This window comes from Podarcis cretensis (genome assembly GCF_951804945.1).
Source record: "Podarcis cretensis genome assembly, chromosome: 9".
In the NCBI taxonomy this organism is placed as follows: Eukaryota; Metazoa; Chordata; class Lepidosauria; order Squamata; family Lacertidae; genus Podarcis; species Podarcis cretensis.
In genome coordinates, this window is record NC_137178.1 from 79535277 (window position 1) to 79560644 (window position 25368).

The window sequence follows — 25368 nt, forward strand, 5'->3', positions numbered from 1 at the left end:
GCTCTAAGTGCCACGTAGTGCACCGACATTTCTGGCATCTGTGACAGTGCTGGGGGCTCAGCAGTCACTGTGGTGCGCATCCTCACCCCTGCTCAGTGAGGGATTCTGGGGTGCAACTTGCAGAGCATGTGATGCCCCCACTTCTAGTCCCTCTGAAGCACAGGCGTTGTATCCAGCTGGTCCTTCTGTCCAGCATAACCCAGGCACTGCAAAATGAGTTTTCAGCTCAAAACCGTAACACGGAGCAGGGCCAAAACTAGGATGAAGCATGCGGAGCATCCCTTATTGCCTGCTTGCATTTTTGCCAAAATTTGTGCTCCTTTCTGTTCTCCTCAATTGGATAAGGCTTCCATTTTCTAAAGGAAGCCTCCTTGCATCTGATAGCATTTTTACTCTTCTCATTAACCATGCAGGCATCCTCATGGACTGAGCAGTACCTTTCTTGATCTACGGTATACATTAAAATAAATATTTAAATAATATATTCTTGTTGTTTGTCATGGTATTACAACTGTTGTTAATTTTTACATTGCAAAATGCAGGCTTGGCTTAGGGGCATGGTTCATGTTGTTTGTCCCAGAGGCAAAGATCTCTAGTTCTGGCCCTGATTCTCTGATGGAAGCCACTATAGCCATTTTGACACATGCAGGCACTTCTGGCTTTTCAGAGCATCTGATTTTGTTCCTGCTTAAGCTGTTCTGGTTTCTAGTGCATTTCTAAGCCGAGTTCAGAGCACTGGTTGTTATATTGAAAGCTCATCATAAACTCCTTCAAGAGCTGCTTCTTAACAGGCATGTATTTTGTACATTGAATTACATTTCCCTTTTAAGATACTTTGGAAGTTTCTTTGTTCTACTGAGCATCTAACTCTCTTCTGCTCTTTGTTTCCAGCTTAGCAACAGTGAAAATGTTTGCCATTTCGTTTGAAGAAAGTGCTCGCCAGCTAAATAGCCAGGCAAAAAGCAACCTTTGCTACGTTTTATCTGCAAATGGCAAAACAGAGGAAATGATGGTTCTCGGGTCCGTCTGCAAACAGCGACTGAAATGTCACATTTTAAAACTTCTTGCCCAGTGATATTGATGGGAGAAGACTCTCTATTAGTATTCCAGGGATGTTCCTTGTGTGCTACCACTTCATTCATATTCACAGCTGCAATGAATGAACACAGCACATCCAAAAGCTACATATTGATCCAAATAGGCGAAGCTGAAGCAAGTGCCATCTACCCATTTCCTTAATTTTTATGAGAATTGGAAAATACTTCTGTTATTGCAGCAATTGCTGAGCCTGCAATGTCACAGGTCTGTTTCCTGTGCGTACGATTTGAGCCCAGCACAAAAGATTACCAAAAACACACGCAAACTGCCTTGCATCAAGAAATGCAGCCTCCGTGGTCAACAGAATGGGCCTGCTCTCAGTTTTCCTCCCAGAGTTTGTAGCTTTGTCCATTGATCAGACAAAACTTTGGCCTTCTGGGGTGTAGCTAATCTTTTCACTAACCCCCCCCCCAAAAAAAAACCCTGCCTCATTTGCACACAGATGATAGGGTGTTTTTTTGCTTCCTCATTTCAATACTCACCATTTGCCAGAACTGAAGTGAGGTTGATAGCAGAGCATAGGGGTGGGGCAAGAGGAGGGAAAGAGGAAGGGGAGACCTGTGAGGTTTGGGGTGTGCTTTCTCCTTCGGAGTAGCAAGTAATTTCACACTCAGCTTCCTTAAACCGCCCAGAGCTGTTTTGCAAGCTGCAAAAGAGAGCATTCCTCTTTCGGCTTCCGTGTGCTTGGCAGCCAGAGCCAACTGGGTTCCTCTCCGTCAAACTTTTGGTGCTGTGGGGAAGCCTGCCCAAAGGGAACCTTCTCAGCAGCTCCTCATGACACATCTGCAGTTCAAAGATGCCTTCTGGGTAAGTGCCAACATCTTGATTTTCACCTTCGTGGAGATAAAGAGGCAACACTGGCTGGCTGCGTGGTCTGACTTGACCTGGTGCCGCACTGTCACAATTTTGCATGCAAGTTTGGTTCAGTACATTAGGAAGGTTTTCGGGGCACGTTTGCAAACTGGTTACCACAGGAAACTGCGGAAGGGGCCTCTCTAGGACACCTGAATCCTCACAGTCAAAAGGTAAGGGACTTCTAGGGTCCACTTGTACTATAGTTAAAAGAATCACTTATTTCAAACTTTTAATTGCTAAAAAAGAGAGAAGGAAATGAACTCCTAAATGTTTAATTTTTAAAAAATTTTGAACAACTAACTTCTTTCTTGGGGATGCTGGCAGAACATGGGTCTAATGTTCATTGCTGTCGACAGCTCATGTTTCTGTTCTTACGTGGTGCTTTTTGTGTTAGATATACAACTTTGCTAGTGCCGCTTTTATTTTCGTGGAGGGGATGCTCATGGCACCACACAGAGAGTGTCTTATGCAAAACCTGAATGTTATTATGCAAAGGTTGCCCCACCCTGTTGCTCAGGTGTCACCCTTGAATATCTTGACCTTTCCCAGTTGGTGGGGGCTGTTTCTAAAAATAAGGGCATGAAGAGCCCTCCTCCGTCAGACCAAAGGTCCATCAGATGCAGCCCCCTGTGATGTCGTGGTCCAGCCAGATGCCTTAGGAAACCAGCAAATGCGTCATGGAGGAAACAGCCCTCTGCTCCTCTTGCTTGCCAGTACTGACATTCAGTGATATACTGCCTCTGAATCTGGAGGGTAAATCCAGCCCATGGTTCCTCAAGCTTGTATCCCCAGATGTTGGACTACAGCTCCTATTATCCATAACCATTTGGCTAAGCTGGCTGGGGATGATGGGAGCTGTAGTCTGAGAACGTCTGGAGACCCAAGTTTGAGGAGCACTGATCTATCTAACATGATGAATGGCCTCTTGTTTCTGGATGCAGGGGGCTTCAGGCTATGTTTCTGCTCCACTTTGCCTATGGATTGGCCATCACACTCTGCTATCACAGGGACATTTTTCAGAATTTGCCTTCCAGGCTATCATGTCCAGTTAGGAGCTACAGGTCATGGTGTGTGGACGTACCCTGGCAACCTCCTCACCACAGGGCTGCCCCAATAAATGTTGTTGTGTCAGAACAGCAAATAGCAAGGCCCTTGCTGCCCCGAGAGCACATAGGGTCCCAAGTGTGGTTATATCGGGAAATCTCACAAGAACTTCTTCCTGCAGCCATGTCTTAAACCTCTTCTCAAACTTTTATTCTCTATGGGCCTAACTATATGTGCTTCTCATTGCATCTCTTGCAGCCGCATCTTCATTTTCTGTTTTATTTAGCTACAGAGGCAGCAGTGGGGAAGGTGTGGCTTTTATCAGGACGGCAGTGTACAGGGAAGGGGGCTTTACCCCCGTCTCTGCTGAGCAGGTACAAGAATCCAGGGGTCTGGGCACGTAACCAGGGTTTGTGTTCCTATGGATTAAGGCACAGTGGAGACGGTAGTGTCTTGTAGAAAAATGGTTTATTTACACATATTTACACCTGAGTTTAGGTGCAGGGGATGCAGAGCGTTACACCCCAAGAGTGTCTCTTGTTGCTCCCCTCATAGATACAGCCTGCTTGGGCCCAGAGCAGTAAACAGCCAGGCTCCCTGGTCTCTGCATGCAGCCTTTCCCAGCCAGCCCTGCATGGAATTCTCCTCCTGTTCCTCTAAACCCCTTTTATTCCTATGGTGACATCATGCCTCCCAGCAACCTCCCCCCTCCCAGCTTATATCATTGGACACTGAAATTCTAACCTTGACCTCCTCTCATGGGAGGAGGGTCTCACAAAACCCCAAAAGTTAATTGTTTGTGGACCTCTGGGGACGAAAGATGGTGGACTGCTTATACAGAGATGAAATGTATTGATTAAGAAACCAAGGTATACCAAAACTCCCTTTTGAGATAAGGGAGTTCAGGGATAAACCTCACATGTCTTCAGAAGGAGACATTCATCATGCCAGAGACAGAAGTTTTCAGGGGTGGAGGAACATCTCAAGGAAGGAACATTCACCAATCCCATGCACCACACAATGGCCCTTAAATTAGGGCGTCAGGTCAGCAAACCTCATTCTTTTAACTATTTCTGAGACTAGAAGTGGGACGCGGGTGGCGCTGTGGTCTAAACCACTGAGCTTCTTGGGCTTGCCAATCAGAAGGTTGGCGGTTCAAATCCCCGCGACGGGGTGAGCTCCTGTTGCTCGATGCCAGCTTCTGCCAACCTAGCAGTTCGAAAACACGTCAAAGTGCAAGTAGATAAATAGATACCGCTCCGGTGGGAAGGTAAACGGTGTTTCCATGCACTGCTCTGGTTCGCCAGAAGCGGCTTAGTCATGCTGGCCACATGACCTGGAAGCTGTACGCCGGCTCCCTCAGCCAATAAAGTGAAATGAGCGCTGAAACCCCAGTCGTTCGTGACTGGACCTAACAGTCAGGGGTTCCTTTACCTTTAAGACTAGAAGTAAATACTAACTGGATTTTCTATCTGTCATTTAATTAGCACCAAAGAACAGGTGGACTGCTGGGGGCTGGAAAAACATTGGTTAACAGGCTAGAAAATAAACCAAAAGGTTTAAATTAATTACTGGCGACTTCGAAAGAATACAACTATTCTTTGAGAGAATAGTTGCCCGAGACCATCGGGCACGGCACTGACATCAAACAGGGCATTTACTGAGCCTGCCCCGCCTTCCTCTGCCCATCCCCCGATGTCGCCTGGTTGTTCAGGTTGGCAGATTCAGAGATCATTCGAGCAGACTTGAGCTGGCGCATGATGCGACAAGAACTTCATCTGCTACAAGAACCTTCCCCCCCCTTTCCCCTCCCCCTTCCTTTGCCATTTGTTTTAGTCCTTTGTTTCATGATAATATTTAAGTTTTGGCTTGCTTAGTGTGAGATGCTTGATTGCTGTTCTCCTGTTATTTAGGTGTTTTTTCTTCCTTTATGTACATTATATGGTAGTTCTGTTTAGCTGTGGAATGTTTTGGGGCTTATTTTTTAATTTTATTAATTGGTTTGTCTAATATTATAATAGTAGGCTGATAAAGAACATAATAGTTTCATATAATCAGAGAGGTAGCTGAGGTTAGCTGGCTTGTTCTACTTGACTAATTAGAATTATCGAGTTGTTGATACTATAAGTAGAACAACTAGGCTAGGAAAGAATAACACCAATTGCCATCAATGGAGGCTAGTATGAGGCTTGGGATTGCTACCGTGGAGGGGTGAGGGAGGTATGGTGGGGGGGGGGGCAGATGTTATCGGCGAAGGGGACTGAGATACGGATATGCTCGTACCCCTTCCAATCTGCGCCCCATCCCGAGGGACGAGGGTAGGGTGTCACTGGTGTTGTGCAATGCCAGGTCTATAGGCAACAAAACCGCCACCCTGCAAGATTTCGTCACCTCGCAGGGGGTCAACCTGGCTTGTGTGACAGAGATCTGGGTGTGCGAAGGGGAAACAGTTACCTAACAAGAGATGGCGCCTCTGGGTTTCTCGCGGACTGTGGGCCGGGGGGGGGGAGGGGTGGCATTATTAATCCGGGAAGATTGTTCTTTCAGGGCTCTACCATCGCCATCGATCCCCGGCATTGAATGTGTTGGCCTAGTGTGGGGTTCCGAGGAGAGCTTGGCTGTCTGGCTGGTGTACCGGCCACCTAGCGCACCAGCAGCCACCCTGTCAGGCCTGCTGGAGGCGGTGGCCGGCTGGGCCTTGGAGTTCCCTAACCTATTGGTATTGGGGGACTTCAACATCCATGCTGATGCCACTCCCTCCTCACAGGCTCTGGACCTGGTGTCTTCCATGGTGACACTAGGGCTCTCCCAGTTTGTTTCGGGCCCCACACATCAAGCAGGCCACACGCTGGATTTGATCTTTGGCGTAGGTATAGATGTGATCATGTCTCCTTCAATGAAGGTGCCATGGTCTGATCACTACGCTCTGAAAGCCAGGATTGACTTTCCACCCCCACCCTGCTTAGGTGGCGAGCCGATTTGGGCTCGCCCGCAGAGGCTGATGGACCCTGATAGATTCCGCCAAGCCTTGCGGGACCTTGCTCCCCCTGGCGACTCATTGACTGAGCTTGTTGAGGGCTGGAATACCCAGCTCCTGGCAGCCATCGATGAGATCGCACCTAAGCGCCCTCTGCGACCCCGCAGAAACCGGGCTCCCTGGTTTACCGAGGAGCTCCAGAAAATGAAGCGGGACCTCAGACAGCTAGAGCGAGTATGGCGGGGTGCCCGTGATGGAGCCTCAAGAACATCTTATAGGGCTTTTATGAAAACCTACGAGCTGGCGGTGAAGGCTGCTAAGAAGTCTTACTTCTCGGCCTCCATTGCATCCGCTATCTCTCCTGGTGCAATTATTTAGTATAATTAGGTCTATAACGTCCCTGGAGGGACAGCCAAATTTAAATAACAATTTGACACACAGCTGTGAGGCATTTGCGAGCTTTTTTGCGGAGAAGGCACAGAAATGCAGTCTGAATCACCTGGGGAGAAGAACCATCTTGTAATACAAAGGAAGGTTTCTCTCTGGTCGGGGACAGAGGGTGGTGTTTGGGGGGGAATTGTCATTGCGCCACTCCCTGGTGTGTGGAGTGCCCCAGGGTGCGATACTCTCCCCGATGCTTTTCAACATCTTTATGCGCCCCCTCACCCAGCTTGTCCGGAGTTTTGGGCTGGGCTGCCATCAGTATGCTGATGACACCCAACTCTATCTGTTGATGGATGGCCATCCTGATTCGGCCCCAGACACACTGATCAGATGCTTGGAAGCTGTGGCTGGATGGTTACGGGGAAGCCGGTTGAAGTTAAATCCTTCCAAGACAGAGGTCCTTTGGTTGGGTCGGGACGATATGGGATTAGGGGGGGGAGCTCCCATCTCTTGCGGGGGCAAGAGTGCCAGCACTGTCCGTTAAGAGTTTGGGTGTAATCTTCGACACCTCCCTTTCCATGGAGGTGCAGATTGCAGCTATAACAAAGGCGGCATTTTTCCATCTCCGCCAAGCTAAGCAGTTGGCTCCTTATCTCTCTCTCCCTGACCTAGCCACTGTGATCCACGCGACGGTCACCTCCAGACTGGATTATTGTAACTCGCTCTACGTGGGGCTGCCCTTGAGACTGACCCAGAAACTCCAGCGAGTGCAGAATTCTGCAGTGAGACTCCTTACTGGGTTCTCGCTGCGAGATCACATTCACCCGGTGCTATACCAGCTGCACTGGCTCCTGGTGGAGTACAGGATCAGGTTTAAGGTGCTGGTTTTAACCTTTAAAGCCCTATACGGCCTAGGACCCTCGTACCTACGGGACCGCCTCTCCTGGTATGTCCCACAGAGGAATTTACAATCTTCAAACAAAAACATCTTGGAGGTCCCAGGCCACAGAGAGGTTAGGCTGGCCTCAACCAGAGCCAGGGCTTTTTCGGCTGTGGCTCCGATCTGGTGGAATGCTCTGCCACAAGAGACTAGGGCCCTGCGGGACTTGACATCTTTCCACTGGGTTTGCAAGACAGCTGTTCCACCAAGCCTTTGGCCAGGGCACAGCCTGACTCCCTCCTTTGGCAATCTTCACAGAACTCTAGCCCAATGGTTGCCATCAATTTGATTTGAATTAATTTTATTGTTGTTAGCCGCCCTGAGCCTGGCTTTGGCTGGGGAGGGCGGGATATAAATAAAAATTAATTTTTTATTATTATTAACTGATAAGATAGCTCTGAATCTGCTTTAAATTTTCAGTTTATACAGCCTATAAATCTCTGTCTTGTACGTGTTGTGTTGGCTGCGAAAATGAAACAGAGGTTCTTAAGAGGAAGGAATGTGCAAGCAGAGACAAGTTCCTGGAAGTGGAACTTCTCCCAAGGGAGAGCTTAGCAGAACCCAATGTGGCAAAGCCAACACCAGATGCTTCTCCAATCGTTGATATCCTACAAAGCCTCCCAGATGAACAGCTGGCAGTGTTAAGATCCGAGGTGCGCAGAACTTTAAGAGAAGTTAGATCTGATCTCTGTCAGACTACAGAATGCACAGGAGCTGTGGGGAAAGATGTGGATTGACTTCTGCCTGAGCATGGGACAGCAGCAGGAGTTGGAGTGGATGGGAGGATGGAAACAGGAGAAAAGAAAGGGTTTAAGAGGCAATCGGAGATGGCAGAGATGAGGCAGAGAGAGAAAGGGCCGAGGGCAGAAACTGAAGCAAACACGGAAGAAAAAGCCTCTAAGCTCTCAGTGATTGGTTTGGAAAAAGAATGGAAGAAGGATTTTTCCTTTTTTCTTTAAATCAGGATAAAGCAGGACCAACAGGAAATGGGACTGGAATATAAGGAACTGACTATGGTTTAATGAAGACACAAGCAAATAAGTACAGACTATTACACTATTGGGACGCAGGTGGCGCTGTGGGTTAAAGCCTCAGCGCCTAGGACTTGCCGATCGAAAGGTCGGCGGTTCGAATCCCTGCGGCGGGGTGCGCTCCCGCTGCTCGGTCCCAGCGCCTGCCAACCTAGCAGTTCGAAAGCACCTCCGGGTGCAAGTAGATAAATAGGGACCGCTTACCAGCGGGAAGGTAAACGGCGTTTCCGTGTGCGGCTCTGGCTCGCCAGAGCAGCGATGTCACGCTGGCCACGTGACCCGGAAGTGTCTCCGGACAGCGCTGGCCCCTGGCCTCTTGAGTGAGATGGGCGCACAACCCCAGAGTCTGTCAAGACTGGCCCGTACGGGCAGGGGTACCTTTACCTTTACCTTTACTATTACACTATTAAGATTTGTTAGAGAACCTGGGGAGAAATTCATCATATTGGACCACAGAAGGACTATTTTGGTCACATAATAATAACTGAAGAGCTACTTTTGGACTTTTTGAGTGGAAAACGGCAAATTTGAGATGCCTGGGGGACTGGAGACTGAGAAAACAACACCTAGCAGACTGAGAAAAGGCTGGATATTAATGCAGCTAGATGGCATCCTGGCATACTTTGAATATTTTGCATAATTGTCATATACATAATCAGCAGCAGAGAGAATCAGAATATCCTCTTTTCTTTTCTTTTCTTTTGTTTCTCTTCTTATTTTGTTTTTCTGTTTTCTTTAATTCTTGTTTTCTCTCAGTTAAGTCTATCTATATCTATGCTTCGTTTTTTGAAGTTTCCTATCTTGGATTGATGAAGATGCTTCCAGGAAGGTGATGGATGATAGAGAGGATCTCTCAGGGTGCGAGACTGGGGGAAGAGGGGGAAGCTCCCAGGTGAGAGCTGGGATGGCTCACTCTTCTGTGTGTGGAATAAGGGTTACAATATAATTGTAATAGTGGACCTGGTTTTTATTTTATTTTATTTATTTTTAGTTTTCTTCTTCTCTTCTTTTTTATTTTCTTCCTTTGCTTATTCTTGCTTCTGTCCTATTTATCTTCTTTAGATTAGTTTGGCTTTTATTGTATTGTATGTTGAAAACTCTTAATAGAATTGATTTTTAAAAAACCAACTAGGCACCTTCCTTTGTATTTTACAAGATGGTTCTTCTCCCCAGGTGATTCAGACTGCATTTCTGCACTGCTCAGCTGTCTCACACCTGGGTGAAGACGTCAAGCATTCAATCCCCTACATTTACTAACTCTAGAACTTATGGGGGGGATCTGGCACCCAGGAATTATGGGGGAATCTGTCCCCCCCCCCATTCATAACAGGGACTTTAACCATCATAACTGCAATGAAAATCTGTACTGGCCCGCCTTTCTTGTGATGCAAATTTGGCTTTGAAAAAAGCTTCTACCAAAAGCAACAGAAATCCCCCCCCCCAACAAAACCTAACTACTTTACTGTGGTCTTTCTAAAATGCAGGTGCCTGTAATTAAATAAATAAAAACATGATTGCAATGTGCAAGAGACACCATTCTGTGCACTGTTTTTTACGGTTAGTTGTTTCTGTACCTGCCCAGCCCCACGTCAGGTGACTTACGTAGCAAGTGCAAGCATTTGGTAAGAAGGAAATGCCTTTTTTTTTTTAAAAAAAAAAAAAAGGCTGCTAAACAGGAAATCTAACTTTCCACCTTTATGACGATCTACTTTCCGTGCTGTATTCTTTGAACTAGGAAAGTAATCTTTCTGTTTTCGCTGTGGTGGTCTGACTTCTCTGACATCCCGCTGGCAGGGGAAGGGCCATGGTTCAGGGGTAGAGCATTTATTTTGTATACAGAAGGTCCCAGATTCATTCCCTGGCATCTCCAGGTAGCTCCAGGAGAGACCCTGAAACCCTGTCAGTCAGTGGAGACCATGCTGTGTTATGCGAACTAGCAGGTTTGTCTTGGCGTAGGTGCCTTTCTGTGTTCCTCTCTTAGTGGGCCTGTGCTGCTCCCAAGTCCTTCCAATACCTGTGCTGGCTACAGCTCCTGGAGATCAGCCAGTGCGGGTCAAGTATAGGCACATGGCGGATATCTTGTGGAACTCGCTCCCACAGGAGGCAGGGATGGCCACCAACATGAATGGACATGTTCATGGAGAAGAGGGCTATTAATGCTTCTGCATGCCTGCTGCTGGAAGCCACAGGAGGGGAGGGGGCTCCTGTGCTTAAGTCCTGTTTGTGGGTTTCCACAGGGGGCATCCGGCTGACCACATTGAGAACAGGATGCTGAACTAGATGGGCCCCCCTTCTGGGCCTGATCCAGAAGGCTCTTCTCATGTTCTTATGAGTTAAGGCAGGAATAGGTAAACTCGGCCCTCCAGATGTTTTGAGACTACAGTTCCCATCACCCCTGACCACTGGTCTTGTTAGCTAGGGGTGATGGGAGTTGTAGTCCCAAAACATCTGGAGGGCCAAGTTTGCCTATGCCTGGGTTAAGGTAAAGGACCGCTGGATGGTTAAGTCCAGTCAAAGGCAACTATGGGGTGTGGCGCTCATCTCGCTTCAGACTGAGGAAGCCAGTGTTTGCCCACAGACAGCTTTCTGGGTCATGTGACCAGCAGGACTAAACTGCTTCTGGCACAATGTGATACTGTGATGAGTGGCAGAACACACGGAAATGCCATTTACCTTCCTGCCGCAGTGGTACCTATTCATCTACTTGCACTGGTGTGCTTTCAAACTGCTAGGTTGGCAGGAGCTGGGACAGAGCAACAGGAGCTCACCACCATCATGGGAAATTGAACTGCCAACCTTCTGATCAACAAGCCCAAGTGGCTCAGTGGTTTAGACCACAACACCACCCGCTTCCTATATGTTCTTATGACCCTGTGCTAATTAGCCCATTATCTGACTTGTTGCAATACAGTTCTTCATCTTCCTGTATTCTAAAATCCATTGTAATTTCCCTGGTGGGAAAACCTGACAGTGGCTGAGCCCTGTCTTGAACCTGATGATTCAAAGGCAGCCTCAGAAGGGGACGGGCAACGTGGCTGTGACCATTTGGCACACCAGCGCCAGCAGCGCCAGCAGCACCAGCAGCTGCTCCCTCCAGCAGCCTGTTCCAGAAGGCTCAGAGCCCTCCCGCCGTGTGGCAGAACACTCGAGAGATGGCGAACACAACTGTAGGTTTGCTTATTCAGTTATGGGGGGGGTGTTGAAAAAAGATGCTCTGAAAGGCATTTTACACCATGGTGCAATCCGTTTTCTTTTTAAATGTTGGCTGGGAAATATCCACTGTGCTACTCTACCGGTGTGTTGTCATTGTATCTATAGCACAAAATCTGGAAACGGCAGCACAAATCCTACATATGTTTATTCAGAAGCAGGTCCTATGAATTCCCTGGTGCTTCCTCTCAGGGAAGTGTGCTTACTGCAGGATGGTGGCTTCTGGAGACACAGCCTTACCTTTGGTGGCCCCCTCTCTAGGGATCTTTTCCACCAGGAGGCCTGGAAGGTGTCTCCCCCCCCCCATCCTTTTGGAGACAAGTTAGGATGTATTCCATTTTTTAAAGAAAGCCTTAAAGGAAGAGTTGTATATGCCTTAAGCAGCTGTTCCCTTCCCCACCCACAGCAGTTGCTGCTGGTCCACTTGATATGCTTAGAATATATATATATATAGAGAGAGAGAGAGTTTTTAAACTTTTTTTTTTTTTTGCTTTTCTTACAGCCAGCTGCCTTATGTGTCAATTTTGTGACTGTGACATATTATCTCTTTAGGCTAATTGGGTCATTGCACGACCTGACTTTTCTCCTGTGCTTCAGCGAAGTTGGAAACCTTTGTCTCTACTTTTAAGAAGGGTAGGCATGTGTGGCAGGTCAGACTAGGCTAGGGGGACACAGGTTCAAATCTCCACTCATCCACAAGTCATAGGGCCAAACAAGAAGCGACATTAAAAGTGATAGGGCATTTAACAGGCATTTTTTAAAAATGTATTTTTATTGAAGATTTTCTTGCTTTACAAAAGTATGTGCATTTATTTTCAAGTAACTTTTTTACAGATCAGTTTCATTTGTTGAGACATTAGTGTTACATTAGGAAGAAAAGGGGGAAAGAGGTGGAGGGGGGAGAAGATGGGTGGGGGTGGGGTCAGGTGGCGATGTTTCTATTTTACTTAATGTATGTGTGGGGTTTTGTGTCAGCGTCGCTTGTGCAGGTTCTCTGCTATTCACTTGTGTTCCTTTGGTGGTGAGAGAGGTTGGGCTTGGCCTAGGGTGTGGTTTTCCATTTGTGATTGGCTGTGGTGAGCTTTGTCTTCATGTGTGAGTGGGGTGGGTGGGTGTTTTGGATCAGGTTAGCCAAATTGATTTGTATGCTGTTGATGGATTCTTGTTGTTGTCTTGTTGAGCTGTGTATGTGATAAAGGGGAGCAATACCGGGGTGAAGGTGTCTTCTTCTATTTGTCCCTGTGTCAGTTGCAGTTTATTTGTTAATTTTTTTAGTAAGGCTGTTTCTCATATGGCTGTTGTCCAGAATAGTTGGATTTTGGGACATTCCCACCACATGTGGAGGTATGTGCCTGTGGAGGTGCACCCTCTCCAACATTTGGTGAGGTTCCTACGCATATTAGCGCTAATTTTCTTGTTGTTATGTACCAGCTGTAGGTGAGTTTCAGAGTGAGTTCTTCCGTTTTCGTTGATATGGATTTAAAGGGGGGTTTAGACCATATTCTGGTCCACTGAGTGGGGTTAATCCTATGGGATTAAGCCTATGTCATCCTCCCATTGTTTTTTGATTGCATCTAGGGGGTTCATGGTATTTTGGAGTAGTATTTTGTATATTTTGTATATGGCGGATACCAACCCTTTGCCGTGTTCCTTTGTTGTTAGGAAGAGGTTTTCAAAGGTTGTCAGGGGCCTAGTTGCTGCTGATTTTACTGCTGGATTATTTAAGAGGGCATGTAATTGGTGATGTGTTAACTAGGGCATTTAGGAGTCTTCTAGTTTGTCCCGTATTTCTTGTGTTGACAAAGGTTTCTTATTTTTATATAAGTCTATTAGGCGATAAAAGTCTTTGGTTTGCCAGGTTTTTATCTGGAGGTTTTGTGCTGTGTGGTGCTGTAATGGGTGGTGCGCCAGGAGAATTAGTGGGGTTGGCGATAGTTTGTCTATTTCTGCTTTCCATGCTTTGAGCGTGGTCTGTGTGTACCTGTTAAGTGTTGTGGGAATTTTCCTTAGCTTGTTTGGGAGGAGAGGGTATGCTGTGGCGCAGGTATTTTCAATTGTGTCCCTCTCTAGGTGTATCCATTGTTTTGTCTCTTTAATGGGCATTTTTTTAAAAAGGAAATAGGCACCATGGGAGGCCCACGCAGGATTAGGAGTAAGGTGGGCAAAGAGGAAGAGTTTCACCTCTCTCCCTACAGTAATCCCAATAAATCCCTTCCTTGCTGCCTTTTGCAAATGGAGGAAATCTCCCGCTGGGGGCAGTGGAAACGGTTGAACTCCTTCTCCTTTTCAACCATATATCCCATCCCATCCCATGTGTGTTTGTATCCTGCAGCAGCTGTTTCTGTATTTTAGACCTGTAAGGTCATGTAAGATTGTCTGGGGAAATTTCCACCCCTGGAAGTGATTATTTGCTTTTGGGTCACCCCAGGAACAGGCGCCTTTGCCCCAAACCCCTTCACCTGCCAGTGGTGGTTCATGGCGGATGGTGGCTGTGGAAGCTCAGACCTGGGTCTGCCCCAAGAGACCGTCAAGATGGTCTCTGGCCTCTTCAGCAGCCTCAGCTTTTGCTGCTAGAGTCCGTCAGGGCCCTGCCCTCCCAGGCCAGGTGGAAAAGGCTGCCAAGCAGGGAGCAGTTCTGCCAGGACTCACACCCAAGAGCATCCGTATTCTCTTGCCTGCCTGACACTGCTACCCCCAGGGAGGTGGATGAAACCTACTGGGACACACAGAGTGCTATACTTGATGAAGCGTAGAACATCAGTTGTGAATTTGCATCATGATACTGATTCATTTTATTTAATTCCTCTGTTTCAAGCCAAAGGAATCCCCTTGGCTGCTTGCATAAAACAACACAGTACAACCACACTTGTAAAGATGCCTCCATGCTCTCTTGGCACATGGCGTAGCTCTGGGGTGCAGCATCATCACATCTTCAGCCCACCCCTTAGAACCACCTCTGCTCAAGCACCCCCAGCCTCCTGGACCTTTGGCTGCCCCCCTCAAGCTCTCTGCCTTCCTTGCATTCTATCTATGTATTTTTTTATTTCATGAAATTTATATACTGTTTGATTGCAGAAAAAACCCTCAAAACGGCTTACGAAAAAGATGAATCAATAAAATGATCAGTAAAAAATTTACAACCATAATTTAAAACTACAGTAAGTTAAAACGACAGTAAAATAGACCAAAACAAATTAAATTCATCTGAAACTTTTAAACTTGCATTTAACTTGTGGCATTTCAACCGCTGGCCTTCAACCATTTATGGCTGGAATTGTGCAAGTTAAATATGCATGAGATGTGACTTTTCTTTGCTCTGTCCTCCTTTCCCCCAGGGCGGTGGGTCTTTTCACTGTCCAGAGCACCAAGGGAGCAACCAAGGGCAGCGCTTGGTGAGCTGCTGAGCGATAGCAACTTGCATTGGAAATGACTGTGCAGCGCTAAGATCCCCCACCTGACCTAGACTGACTAATCTAGTTGTTTATGTGGTGAGAATGGTTTTAGCTAATTGGAATCCATAATTTCCATTTCCTAGTGTAAAGAATTCACTGTCCATGCTGGGTACGATGCACTTCTACAACGACTGCTGGATGGGAGGAAGATGTGCAAGGATGTGGAGGACCTCATCAAACAAAGGTAACTGAAAAGGGTAATTAAGAAGGAACACTGGCTGCCCTGCCCCTGTCGGGGCGCTGGGCGCACCGTGGACCAAGATGGAGCAGGCTTGCTTTCTGTTGCTCCAGAGGAGACGACCCAAACCAATAGATTCAAATTGTAAGGAAGGAGTTTCCAGCTAAACATTACGAAGAACTTGCCGGTGCTAACCTTCATTCAATGGTGGGATGGACACCCTCAGAGGGTGGTGGACTCTCCTCCACTGCATTGCGGGGGGGTGGACTAGATGACCCTAGGGATTTCTTCCAGCTCTGTGGTGGGTAGTATTGGGACACTCTGTCCCTCCTGCAGCAGCTCACTTGGTTTCTGGGCTGGCAGCAGAGAGACCTCTTCCTTCCTGGCCAGCTCAGAAGCAGAGCAAGTTGCTGGAGGAAGGAGAGACTAAGAAGTTCCTCCTCCACCTGCTGTTCCTTGCTGAATAGGGAGGAAGGGGAGAGAGAGGGGGAGAGAGAGAGAGAGAGAGAGAGAGAGAGAGAGAGAGAGAGAGAGTTGCAAACAAACAAAGACACTGAGCTGGAGAGATCTAGTGTGGGGTAGAGATTAAAAGTGCCAGACCAGGACCTGGGAGGCCAGAGTTCAAATCCCCACTCAGCCAGTGAGAAAACATGCAACAGTAATGGTTAATGATCCAGCTCCCAGTTAGGTTTTGGGATGAATTCAAGGTGCTAGTCCTGCTGGTGCAAATCTATGAGTGCACTACCATCTCTGGCCGAGGGCCACAGTGAAACCTCCCTCACAGGGAAGGGAAGAAGGGAAAGAAAATGGGGAAGCAGGGAGCCACATACGTCGCCTTGCACTCCTCTGAGTGGGGATGAAAGTTGATATCTGTGCTTGCTGAAACAATGCCATCCTTCAAAATGTTCACTTATTTGAATTTCCTAGCACATTTCTTGGCTGAAGTAGTAAGTCCAGGGGCTAAGTGTTGTTAGAGAGGAACGTGCAAACGTGCATTGTATTAGGTGAGAGCTGCTTGGCAAAAATGTGGATATTAGGCAAAACTGCAGAGAAATATTAGGAAATGCATTAGGAAAAAATCACGCTAAGATGCTGATGAATTATGAAAATTGTGATTTTTTGTGTGAATATACTTGGAAGAGAAGAGAATAATGGAAGCCTGGTGGATCAGGCCAGTGGCACATATAGATCCTCATCCTGTTCTCACAGCGGCTGAGCAGATGCGCCAAAGTGAAACCCACAACCAGGCCTGGAGCACAAGAGCCCCGCCTCCCCTCCTGCAGTTTCCAGCATTGCTGCCTCTGACTGTGGAGGCAGAGCAGAGCCATCCTGGCTAGGAGCCCTTGATCGCCTTCTCAGTCCTCTCTAAAGACATCCCAGCTGGTGGCCCTCCCTGTCTCTTGGGGGAGGGAGGGAGTTTCATAGTGTAGCTATGTGCTGCCTGAAGAAGTCTTTCAGCTGCCCAACATTCAGCTTCAGGAAAGCAGTGTGGTCTCCCCACCCAGTGCTCCCTTCTGTCCCCCCCCCACCTTTGTAGGAGCACAGCCCCTGAGAGTAAAATGGGCTCTCCCAGTGTCCTGCTAATGAATCATTATACACTCACAAGTGACACAGACCCCTGTCATCTCTCCAGAGCTATTTTAAAACATGTGAGCAAAGTTTTCTTTCTCCTGGTGGAAACAGTAGCTTCGCATAGGCACCAGAGTGGTTAACCTGCTGTGGGTGGAGGCAGAGTGAGTGGCGCAGGTGGGTTTGAGTGGCTCTGGGCCCCTGGAACTAATTTGGGGGTGGCTCACTTGGCTGGTTTAAGGGATGCCTTCCCCCATCATCCTTCTGGTTCCTCCCGACTGGAGCTGTTGGGAGCTGTCATCTAAAATATATGGGAGGCATTAGGGGTTTTTTTGGGTGACCTCCAGGACATGAAGCTGGTCAAATGAGGCGACGCTGTGGGATGGTGAAGGGGTGAGGCCAGCCTCCTTAACCTGGTGACCTCCATGTTTTGGACTACAGTTCCCATCAACCCTAGCCAGAATGGCCAATGGCCAGGGGTGATGGGAATTGTAGTCCACTGTACAACATCTGGATCGTGCCGGGTTGGAGAAGGTGAGGGGGGATGGGTCATTTTCAGTTTCTCTCAATTTCTCATTTTCTCAGTTAAATTTGATTCAGATTCTACATTATGTGGCCATAGACCTGAAAAAGCATAACAAACAATCATACAAGTAAAATAAGCAAATGACTGTTTAGCTGGCTTGCTCCTCCCCAAGCAGTTACAATTGTGCAGACACTCTCCTCTGACTGTCATGACATGCAAAACATACGGTGATTGTTTGGGTTTCCAAGTTCTAAGTCCGAAGGTAAAAAAGAGAGCTGTCACCAGGCAAAGGGGAACATGGCAATTTTGTGATGTGGACACGTGACCTTGCTTTGCAGTCTGCCTTCAGTGCTGTTTGGGTTTTGTAATTCCTGCTAGCCCTGGGCACAAGAAAAGAATGAAAGAAAGAAATGTATTACGGTCCCAGACCAGATTCACAAGAAAAGAATGCCACCATGAATTTGCGTAGACATGTGGGACATGGCAGTGCATTGGATTAGGAAATGTTGCCATGCAACCAGCTGTGGCTTTGCATCTCTGTCCTGCCATCGCATCCACGACGAAAAACTATTTCTTTGAGCATATGAACTGACTTCCTTTGATGTGGGAGAGATTGCTGTTTCTTAGGCTTTCTCTGCAAACTGGGAATATTAGTGACTTGCTTCTTCAGGGTTGCTGTGAAGATGACCAAGACAACACAATGTTGCTTGAGCTATTAGAATTGTTTCCATGGCCTTGGAACTTTTATTATTTTGCACCTCCCTTGTGACAGATTTTGTTCCTCCAACAGTTCTAACAAGAAATTGCAATTGTCAGAGAAAAGCAACTCAATCACCATCTAGCACTATCAGTGACTGTGATGTGTCACTTTGCCGTGCAACTGTTGCACAGTGCTCACACCACAAGGCTCATGTCCGCTGCATGTCTTTAATTCTGCAAAGGGCGAGCCTTTTGCAGCTGTGCAGCACAACTGCCCATGTGGCCTTTTTGGAAAATCCCACCTACTTCTCCCTCCCAGCATCAGTTCTTAATTATTGCAAGAATCCCATTCAGTTTTGTCTTCATTTATGGGGTGTGCACCTGCCCCTTTCCAATACTGGCTTGCACCACCTCCCTTTTCTTACTTTGATAGGCTTGTTTTTAATGTACCCAAATAGTGACCAGTACAAGGCCTGTCAGGGCAAGAGACCCCAAAATATATGGGTGTTGGTTCAGATATGCAGATGACACAACCTTGATGGCAGAAAGTGAGGAGGAATTAAAGAACCTTTTATTGAGGGTGAAAGAGGAGAGTGCAAAATATGGTCTGAAGCTCAACATCAAAAAAACGAAGATCATGGCTACTGGTCCCATCACCTCCTGGCAAATAGAAGGGGAAGAAATGGAGGCAGTGAGAGATTTTACTTTCTTGGGCTCCATGATCACTGCAGATGGTGACAGCAGCCACGAAATTAAGAGATGCCTGCTTCTTGGGAGAAGGGCAATGACAGGCCTAGACAGCATCTTGAGAAGTAGAGACATCACCTTGCCAACAAAGGTCCGTATAGTTAAAGCTATGGTTTTCCCAGTAGTGATGTATGGAAGTGAGAGCTGGACCATAAAGAAGGCTGATCGCCGAAGAATTGATGCTTTTGAATTATGGTGCTGGAGGAGACTCTTGAGAGTCCCATGGACTGCAAGAAGATCAAACCTCTCCATTCTGAAGGAAATCAGCCCTGAGTGCTCACTGGAAGGACAGATTGTGAAGCTGAGGCTCCAGTACTTTGGCCACCTCATGAGAAGAGAAGACTCCCTGGAGAAGACCCTGATGTTGGGGAAGATGGAGGGCACAAGGAGAAGGGGGCGACAGAGGACGAGATGGTTGGATAGTGTTTTCGAGGTTACCAGCATGAGTCTGACCAAGCTGCGGGGGGCAGTGGAGGACAGGAGTGCCTGGCGTTCTCTGGTCCATGGGGTCACGAAGAGTCGGACACGACTAAACGACTAAACAACAACAACAACTCTTTGAACTTCAAATAATGAAGTTTTTTCTTCTCTTTTTGCAGGGCACAAGCAGAAGAGCGGTACGGGAAGGAGCTGGTTCAAATTGCTCGGAAGGCAGGAGGCCAAACAGAAATCAAGTAAGTCCTTTTGAATGTAACATGATAGCAATGACTGCAAAGTACCGTATTTTTCACCCTATAGGACGCACTTTTCCCCCTCCAAAAATGAAGGGGAAATGTGTATGCGTCCTATGGGGCGAATGCAGGCTTTCGCTGAAGCCTGGAGAGCGAGAGGGGTCGGTGCACACCGACCCCTCTCCCTCTCCACGCTTCAGGAAGCTATCCGCAAGCCTTGCGCGCCCGGCGGGAGGTCCCTCCGGGCGCGCGAGGCTTGGGGCGGCAGCCAGCAGCCCGAAGCACGGGACGGGGTGCAGAGCACTCCCCGTGCTTCGGGCTGCTGGGGGGGGGGAATATTTTTTTTATTCATTTCCCCTCCAAAAAACGAGATGCGTCCTATGGGCCAGTGCGCCTTATAGGGTGAAAAATACGGTACCTCTGATTTTAATTAATAGTGGTTACACAATCAGTGGTTACACAAACAAGGTGCAAAATTTTGATGATTATATGACTTTTTCACACCAGTGTACAGTATTGTCATAGATTTGGGAGGGGGATCGCCTACCTAAACCCTAGAAATTAATAAATGGTAGGATCTGGATCATTTGGGATGTAAAGGGAGAAATAACAGCTGCAGATGAATTCCTGGGCTAGCCTCTGCCAAACAGCCTGGTCAAGCAAGGGCCATTAAGGAACAATAGAGGGCCATGGAGGCCACTGGTAATGCAAAAGAACTGTCCTCCCTTCTTGCCCTGAGGTGTGAACAGAGACTGGGAGCTTGGAAGGTTGCCAGGGTAACTGGGTGTGAGATGACAGGAAAAGAGTTTTTAGTAGGGTGTTCAGGGAAGAAGAATGGGAGAAGAAAGACTGGGCTCCATCTTTGGGTAGGCTGGCTGCAGGCTGGCTGGCTGGGAGAGATGCCTTGGACTGCAGGACTGCACTGCTCTGAGGGACAAGCCCCTCTTGAGATGACCCTGCTGTGAGATCTGCACTTCCTCCATGCAGACTGAAGCTGTAAATAGGTGAATAAACCCTATTTCTTAAAGACTCCAAGGGCTTATGGGGGGAAGCTGTATGTATTGCAGTGGACACCCCACTTATGTGCATGGGTCCCCGAAACGCTACCCCTGCATAAGTGGCGAGTCGCTTGTACATTATTATTAGTTAAATGACATATCAAATATTAAATGACATACATGTCAAGCTTACATATCTAGGTAGGCTTGACTAAACAAGAACATTTTGCCAAAGACATCCTCAATCAATCCTCAGTTAAGGCATGGTCCCAGTTCAAGGACACATGCCAGCTGGGTAAAAGCCTAGGGATCGGGGCCAGTAGAGGAGCGGGTGGTCTGGGGAGCGGGCATGCCCAGCGGAGAGTCCTGAGGGCTACACAGAAAGACCAGGAGGTTCTCCACCAAAGATCCAGGGCCGCCTCTGCTTGTCTTCTGCCCCACTGAGGCAAAGGTGCCTTGGCTCAAACTCACACGGTCAATACCCTTGGTTTATGAACTTAATCCACTCTGGAAGTCTGTTCTTAAACCAAGGCATGCTTTCCCATAGCAGTGGGGGATTCAGTTTACATATGGAACACAATCAACAGGAAGTGAAACATGTTCTTATTCCTTTAAAAATTATATATATTTATTACTTTTAAACCTTACAAACCAGAAGAAAAAGAAAAGGAGAAAAAAGAAGAAAAAAACAAAAGAAAGAAAAAACAATACAATACATAAACAATGCACCACACAACATTAACACATTAAACTAAACAAAACAGAACAAAAACAATTTAAAAACATACATCATACCATTTCAATGCCTTATCTTTCATTCCCTTGTTTCATCGACTTCCTCTCACCTCCCTTTTTGTATTCCACTTCTATTAATTGTTTCAGCAAATCCTTTCCATCTTTCACTATTTTCTGTCATATAAAGAGAAAGTCAGATTGGAACCCTGCTTGGACTGGAGAAGGAAAGTTGGATAGATCACCTCATGCAGGGATTTACTGACCTTTGGGATCTCGACCTGGGTCAGGAGGAAATTGGAGTTGTGGGGACCTGCAGATTTGGAGGGACTTTGAAACACGTCCTGAAATATCTTTTGGATTTTAGTTCTAACCACGGAGATGTGGATGACATGTCGAGAAGGAATAAAAACATTGTTAGGTTGGAGCTCCCCCGAGACCTACTCTTCAGCATCAAAGAAAGGAAATTAAGAACAAGATCAGCAGAAGACAAAGTAAAGTGTATGTATAAATACGAAGAAGATTTGCAGAAGGGACCTGGAAAAGAGTTAAGAGCCTCGGACAGAAGATCACCAGGTTGATGGACTATATGGAATTGACGGAAATGACTGGCAGAATCCGAGACCAGGGAGAAGAGACGGTGGAAGAAGATTGGAAAAAGTTTAAAGTTTATTTATAGAAATAGGGTAAAATTAATGAGTGTTAGAAAAATGTTGGAATGAAATTATATGGCCTTAGTAGAAGTGTTATAAGGAGTTAAGCATAAATAAGTATTATAGTATTAATGGAAATAAGGTTAAAATAAGTTAAGAAACATGTTCTTATTCCAAGGCAAAGTTCACAAACCAAAACACCTACTTCCGGGTTTGCAGCGTTCCTAATCCAAGTTGTTCATAAACTAAGCTGTTCTTAAACCAAAGTACCACTGTAACTTGTAATTACGCTTTGTCACAACATGTGTTCATGAATTCCCATGTGCAAAATCAGAAAAGGTAGCCAAGCCTTTTGGAGTGTCACAGCTGTGCTGAAGTCCTTAAGAAATGCAATCAGAATGCAAAACCCAGTACATGTTAGAAGTTCTGACTCATGTTAGCAGGAAAAATAGCTATGCTTTGTAGAGACTTCCTGTGTTAGGCTTTATATAGAATCATAGTTGCAGATGGAGGAGCAAAAATGTACTCTTGAGCCAGCTAGTGCATTTCCTGTTTGTTGCAAAGAAATCCTGGGGAGAAATCGATTCAGTTTGCACTCAAAGGTGAAGTTACCAAATACGATTTCTGTTCTCATCCTGAAGCAAAGTTCTTAACCTGAGGTAATATTTCTGGGTTAGCGGAGTCTGTAACCTGAAGCGTCTGTGACCTGAGGTACCACTGTATGTACTTTCTGGAATAAGAGAAGAGCTGAAGCACAGCCATCCCTTGGAATTAGCAGACCTCTGAAGTCTGCAGTGCCGTTCTCTAGCCAAGGAGTGTGAATGAGAATGAGAATGATTTTACTTGTACCCGCCTGTCTGACTGGGTTGCCCCAGCCTTTCTGGATGACTTCCAACAAGTATAAAAGCATTATATATGCATATACTAGAGTGAAGTGTGTATAAAATGCACATATTAGAGAAAATGACATACCAAAATGCATTGTGTTAGGCAAAATTGCATACAAAAAAGTGTATATTAGGAAAAAATTGCGCTAAAATGTTGATGAATTTTCAGGATGACTCTTTTTTTTTTTAATTGCAAACTGGTCTGGAGAACTGAACTTAAATACAGAAAAAAAGAAAGTGAAATTGGCAGATTTGACCATCCCTGGTTGCAGATCTGATCCCTGCAATGTCTGGCTTAAGCATTATGCACTTATCCACGGGAAGCCATAACTAAGTGTGCCTGTCCTATTCCCTCTGTTGAGCTTGTGTAATATTCCTGCAGATGAGCATAGAAGGCGGGGTGCTCTCACAACACAAGCTGATTTGAATGCAATGCTAAGCCAAAACATAGAAGCAAAGAATTGTAGTGTTGGGAGGGGCACAAAGGGCCATGTGCTCCTACCCCCCCCCCATGCAATGCATGAATCACAGCTAATTTGGCTTAATGTGAACATGCAGAGTGCACAGGTTTCTGGAGATGAGCTTCTGGCTTTTCCTGCTCCAGATTCTTCCTTTCCAGATATTGGTAGAATCTGGTGCTTTTAGCATTTGGCACCTTTTTTCCTTTTGCCCTACAGCAACAGAAAATGGAGCCAAATTCAAAATGCACTCACTTCCGGAGGCGGCGCGAAACGGCAATGGCGGTCCTCTTCGCGCTGTGAAGAGGGGCTCCGCAGGAAAGGGTCGTCCGCTACGGCAAAACGGAGACCCATTAAGAAAAACCACAGGCAAAGTGAGCCTGTGGCCGTGGGACTCGGCGGGCACCAGAAGCCCCCCCAGAAACGAAGAAGGAACCCCGTAAGGGGCTCCGGAGCGTGGAAGGGGGAGCGGTGCTGTGAGTTCATCGCTCTTTCTGCGGAAGTGAAGCCGCGCGGCTGCTGCCGATGAGCGCCGACCTTTTTTCCTGGAACATCAGACTCTAAACTACAAACCCGTGAGTAGGGGATTTAAAAAAAAAAAAAATTGGGACTAAAGTGATTGAAATTTGGCCAAAAGCGGGAGACGTAACCAGGAAGTCCGTCTCCTTACCGTGCTTAAAGGATTAAAGTAAAGACTTTGACAAGCTGGAAGCATTCAAAAAAGGCTGTAAAAAGTGTGGACTTTCGTGCAACAATTGAACTTTGTTTTTAATAATAACAATTGTAAAGAGACAATTTTGCTTTAATTTTGTTGGCTTTTGATTGGACCTCTCCTTTCCTTTGTGGATTTACAAATAACTGAGAAACCCAAAGTCCCGGACTGCCGGGGCAACAAAGAGCTGTCAAATTGCTGAAAACGTATTGAATTCTGAAAGTGCTACATTTGAGTGTTACAGTTTAGCTATAAATTGGGGAACTGTATCTTGCACATCTTTTAAGACTTTGTTTCAACATTGAGGAAGCTCTACAACCCAAAGGGAATCTGAAGGCTCTCCTTAAATCTGTTTTTAACTGCTGGGATATTAATGGCGGAACAGCTCTTTCTTTCTGCTGAAGTACAATTGTACTCCCCCTAGAGGACTTTGGATTTACAATTCTTTGGGAACTGTATTTTGTTTTGACTTTCTGCTGCCTTGTTGTTTACTTTTTGGAAATGTCTTTCCCACGGGACTGTATATAACTTAACCTTGGCACGTAGTCAGGATTGGAATGAGTGGTACAGGGAAAGCAAGAGCGGCTAAAACGAAAGCTAAACAACTAGTACAAACAACTTTGACTTCTCAGCCGCGCAGATCTTCTGTCCCAGCTGTTCTAGTACAAGAAGAGGTAGTTGCGCAAACTGCACCAAAGGATATGGCATCTGTAGAATCTGAAACAGTTTTAAATCAAATTTTGGAACAACTGGCAATTTTAAATAAAAAGGCAGATGAGCATTCGTCCAAAATTGACCAAGCAACAGCCACTATTAGCAAACTGACTGATCAAGTTGCTCAACATACACAAGCAATTGGGAATATTCAGGAAGCAACTGTGGAAAACCGTAAATTGGCTGAGGAAGCCAATCAGAAAGCGGAGGCAGCCAATCAGAAAGTTGATGCATTAAAAGTGGAGGTAAACCCCTTGCACAAACAGATCAAGGAACAGCAGGTCTACCTGGCTATGACGGAACTGAAGAATAGGGAAAATAATCTTAGGTTGAGAGCTATCCCAGAACTTGAACAGGAAGATCTGATTGGTTATCTGACATCAGAAATTACAAAGTTCTGGGGTATAGAAGAAGATAAGGACTTTAAAATTGTAACTGCTTTTAGATTGGGAAGAGTGGTGAGGAAGGACAGATCCAGAGACTGTCTGATCATCTTGAGATCTAAGCAAGAGAGAGATAAAATACTAGGCCTTCATTTTGGAAAATCACTTGTTATTCAAGGCATCAAGGCAGAATTCTACAAAGATATCCCGAAACAACTTTTGGACCTTAGAGATACTTATATAGAATTAACAAGACTACTGAAAAGCAACTCAATTCCCTTTAGGTGGGAGTTCCCTCAAGGACTATCCTTCAACTTCAAAGGAAAGAAAGTTAAAATCAAAACAGCAGAGGATCAACAAAAGTTTCTGAACGACCACGAAGAGGACCTACAGAAAGGAACAACAGGATCTTGGCCACCACCTCCACTTATACCTACACCTGCACCTACA

The 25368-nt window shown here is 46.4% G+C and overlaps 1 protein-coding gene across 2 annotated transcripts in view; it reads left to right on the forward strand.

Annotated features, from left to right (window-relative positions):
- Nucleotides 1-1657: 1657 nt before the first annotated feature.
- Nucleotides 1658-25368, forward strand: part of PSTPIP1 (proline-serine-threonine phosphatase interacting protein 1) — a 50698-nt gene continuing 26987 nt past the window's right edge. The window contains exons 1-3 of one of the 2 annotated variants that reach the window (XM_079991693.1): nucleotides 1658-1905; nucleotides 15075-15175; nucleotides 19310-19384. In XM_079991693.1, coding sequence (XP_079847819.1) covers nucleotides 1873-1905; nucleotides 15075-15175; nucleotides 19310-19384 — 209 coding nt within the window. In that variant the 5' untranslated portion in view covers nucleotides 1658-1872. Of the gene's footprint in view, nucleotides 1906-11466; nucleotides 11497-15074; nucleotides 15176-19309; nucleotides 19385-25368 lie in introns of those variants that run through there. The other variant, XM_079991694.1, reaches the window with a different exon arrangement.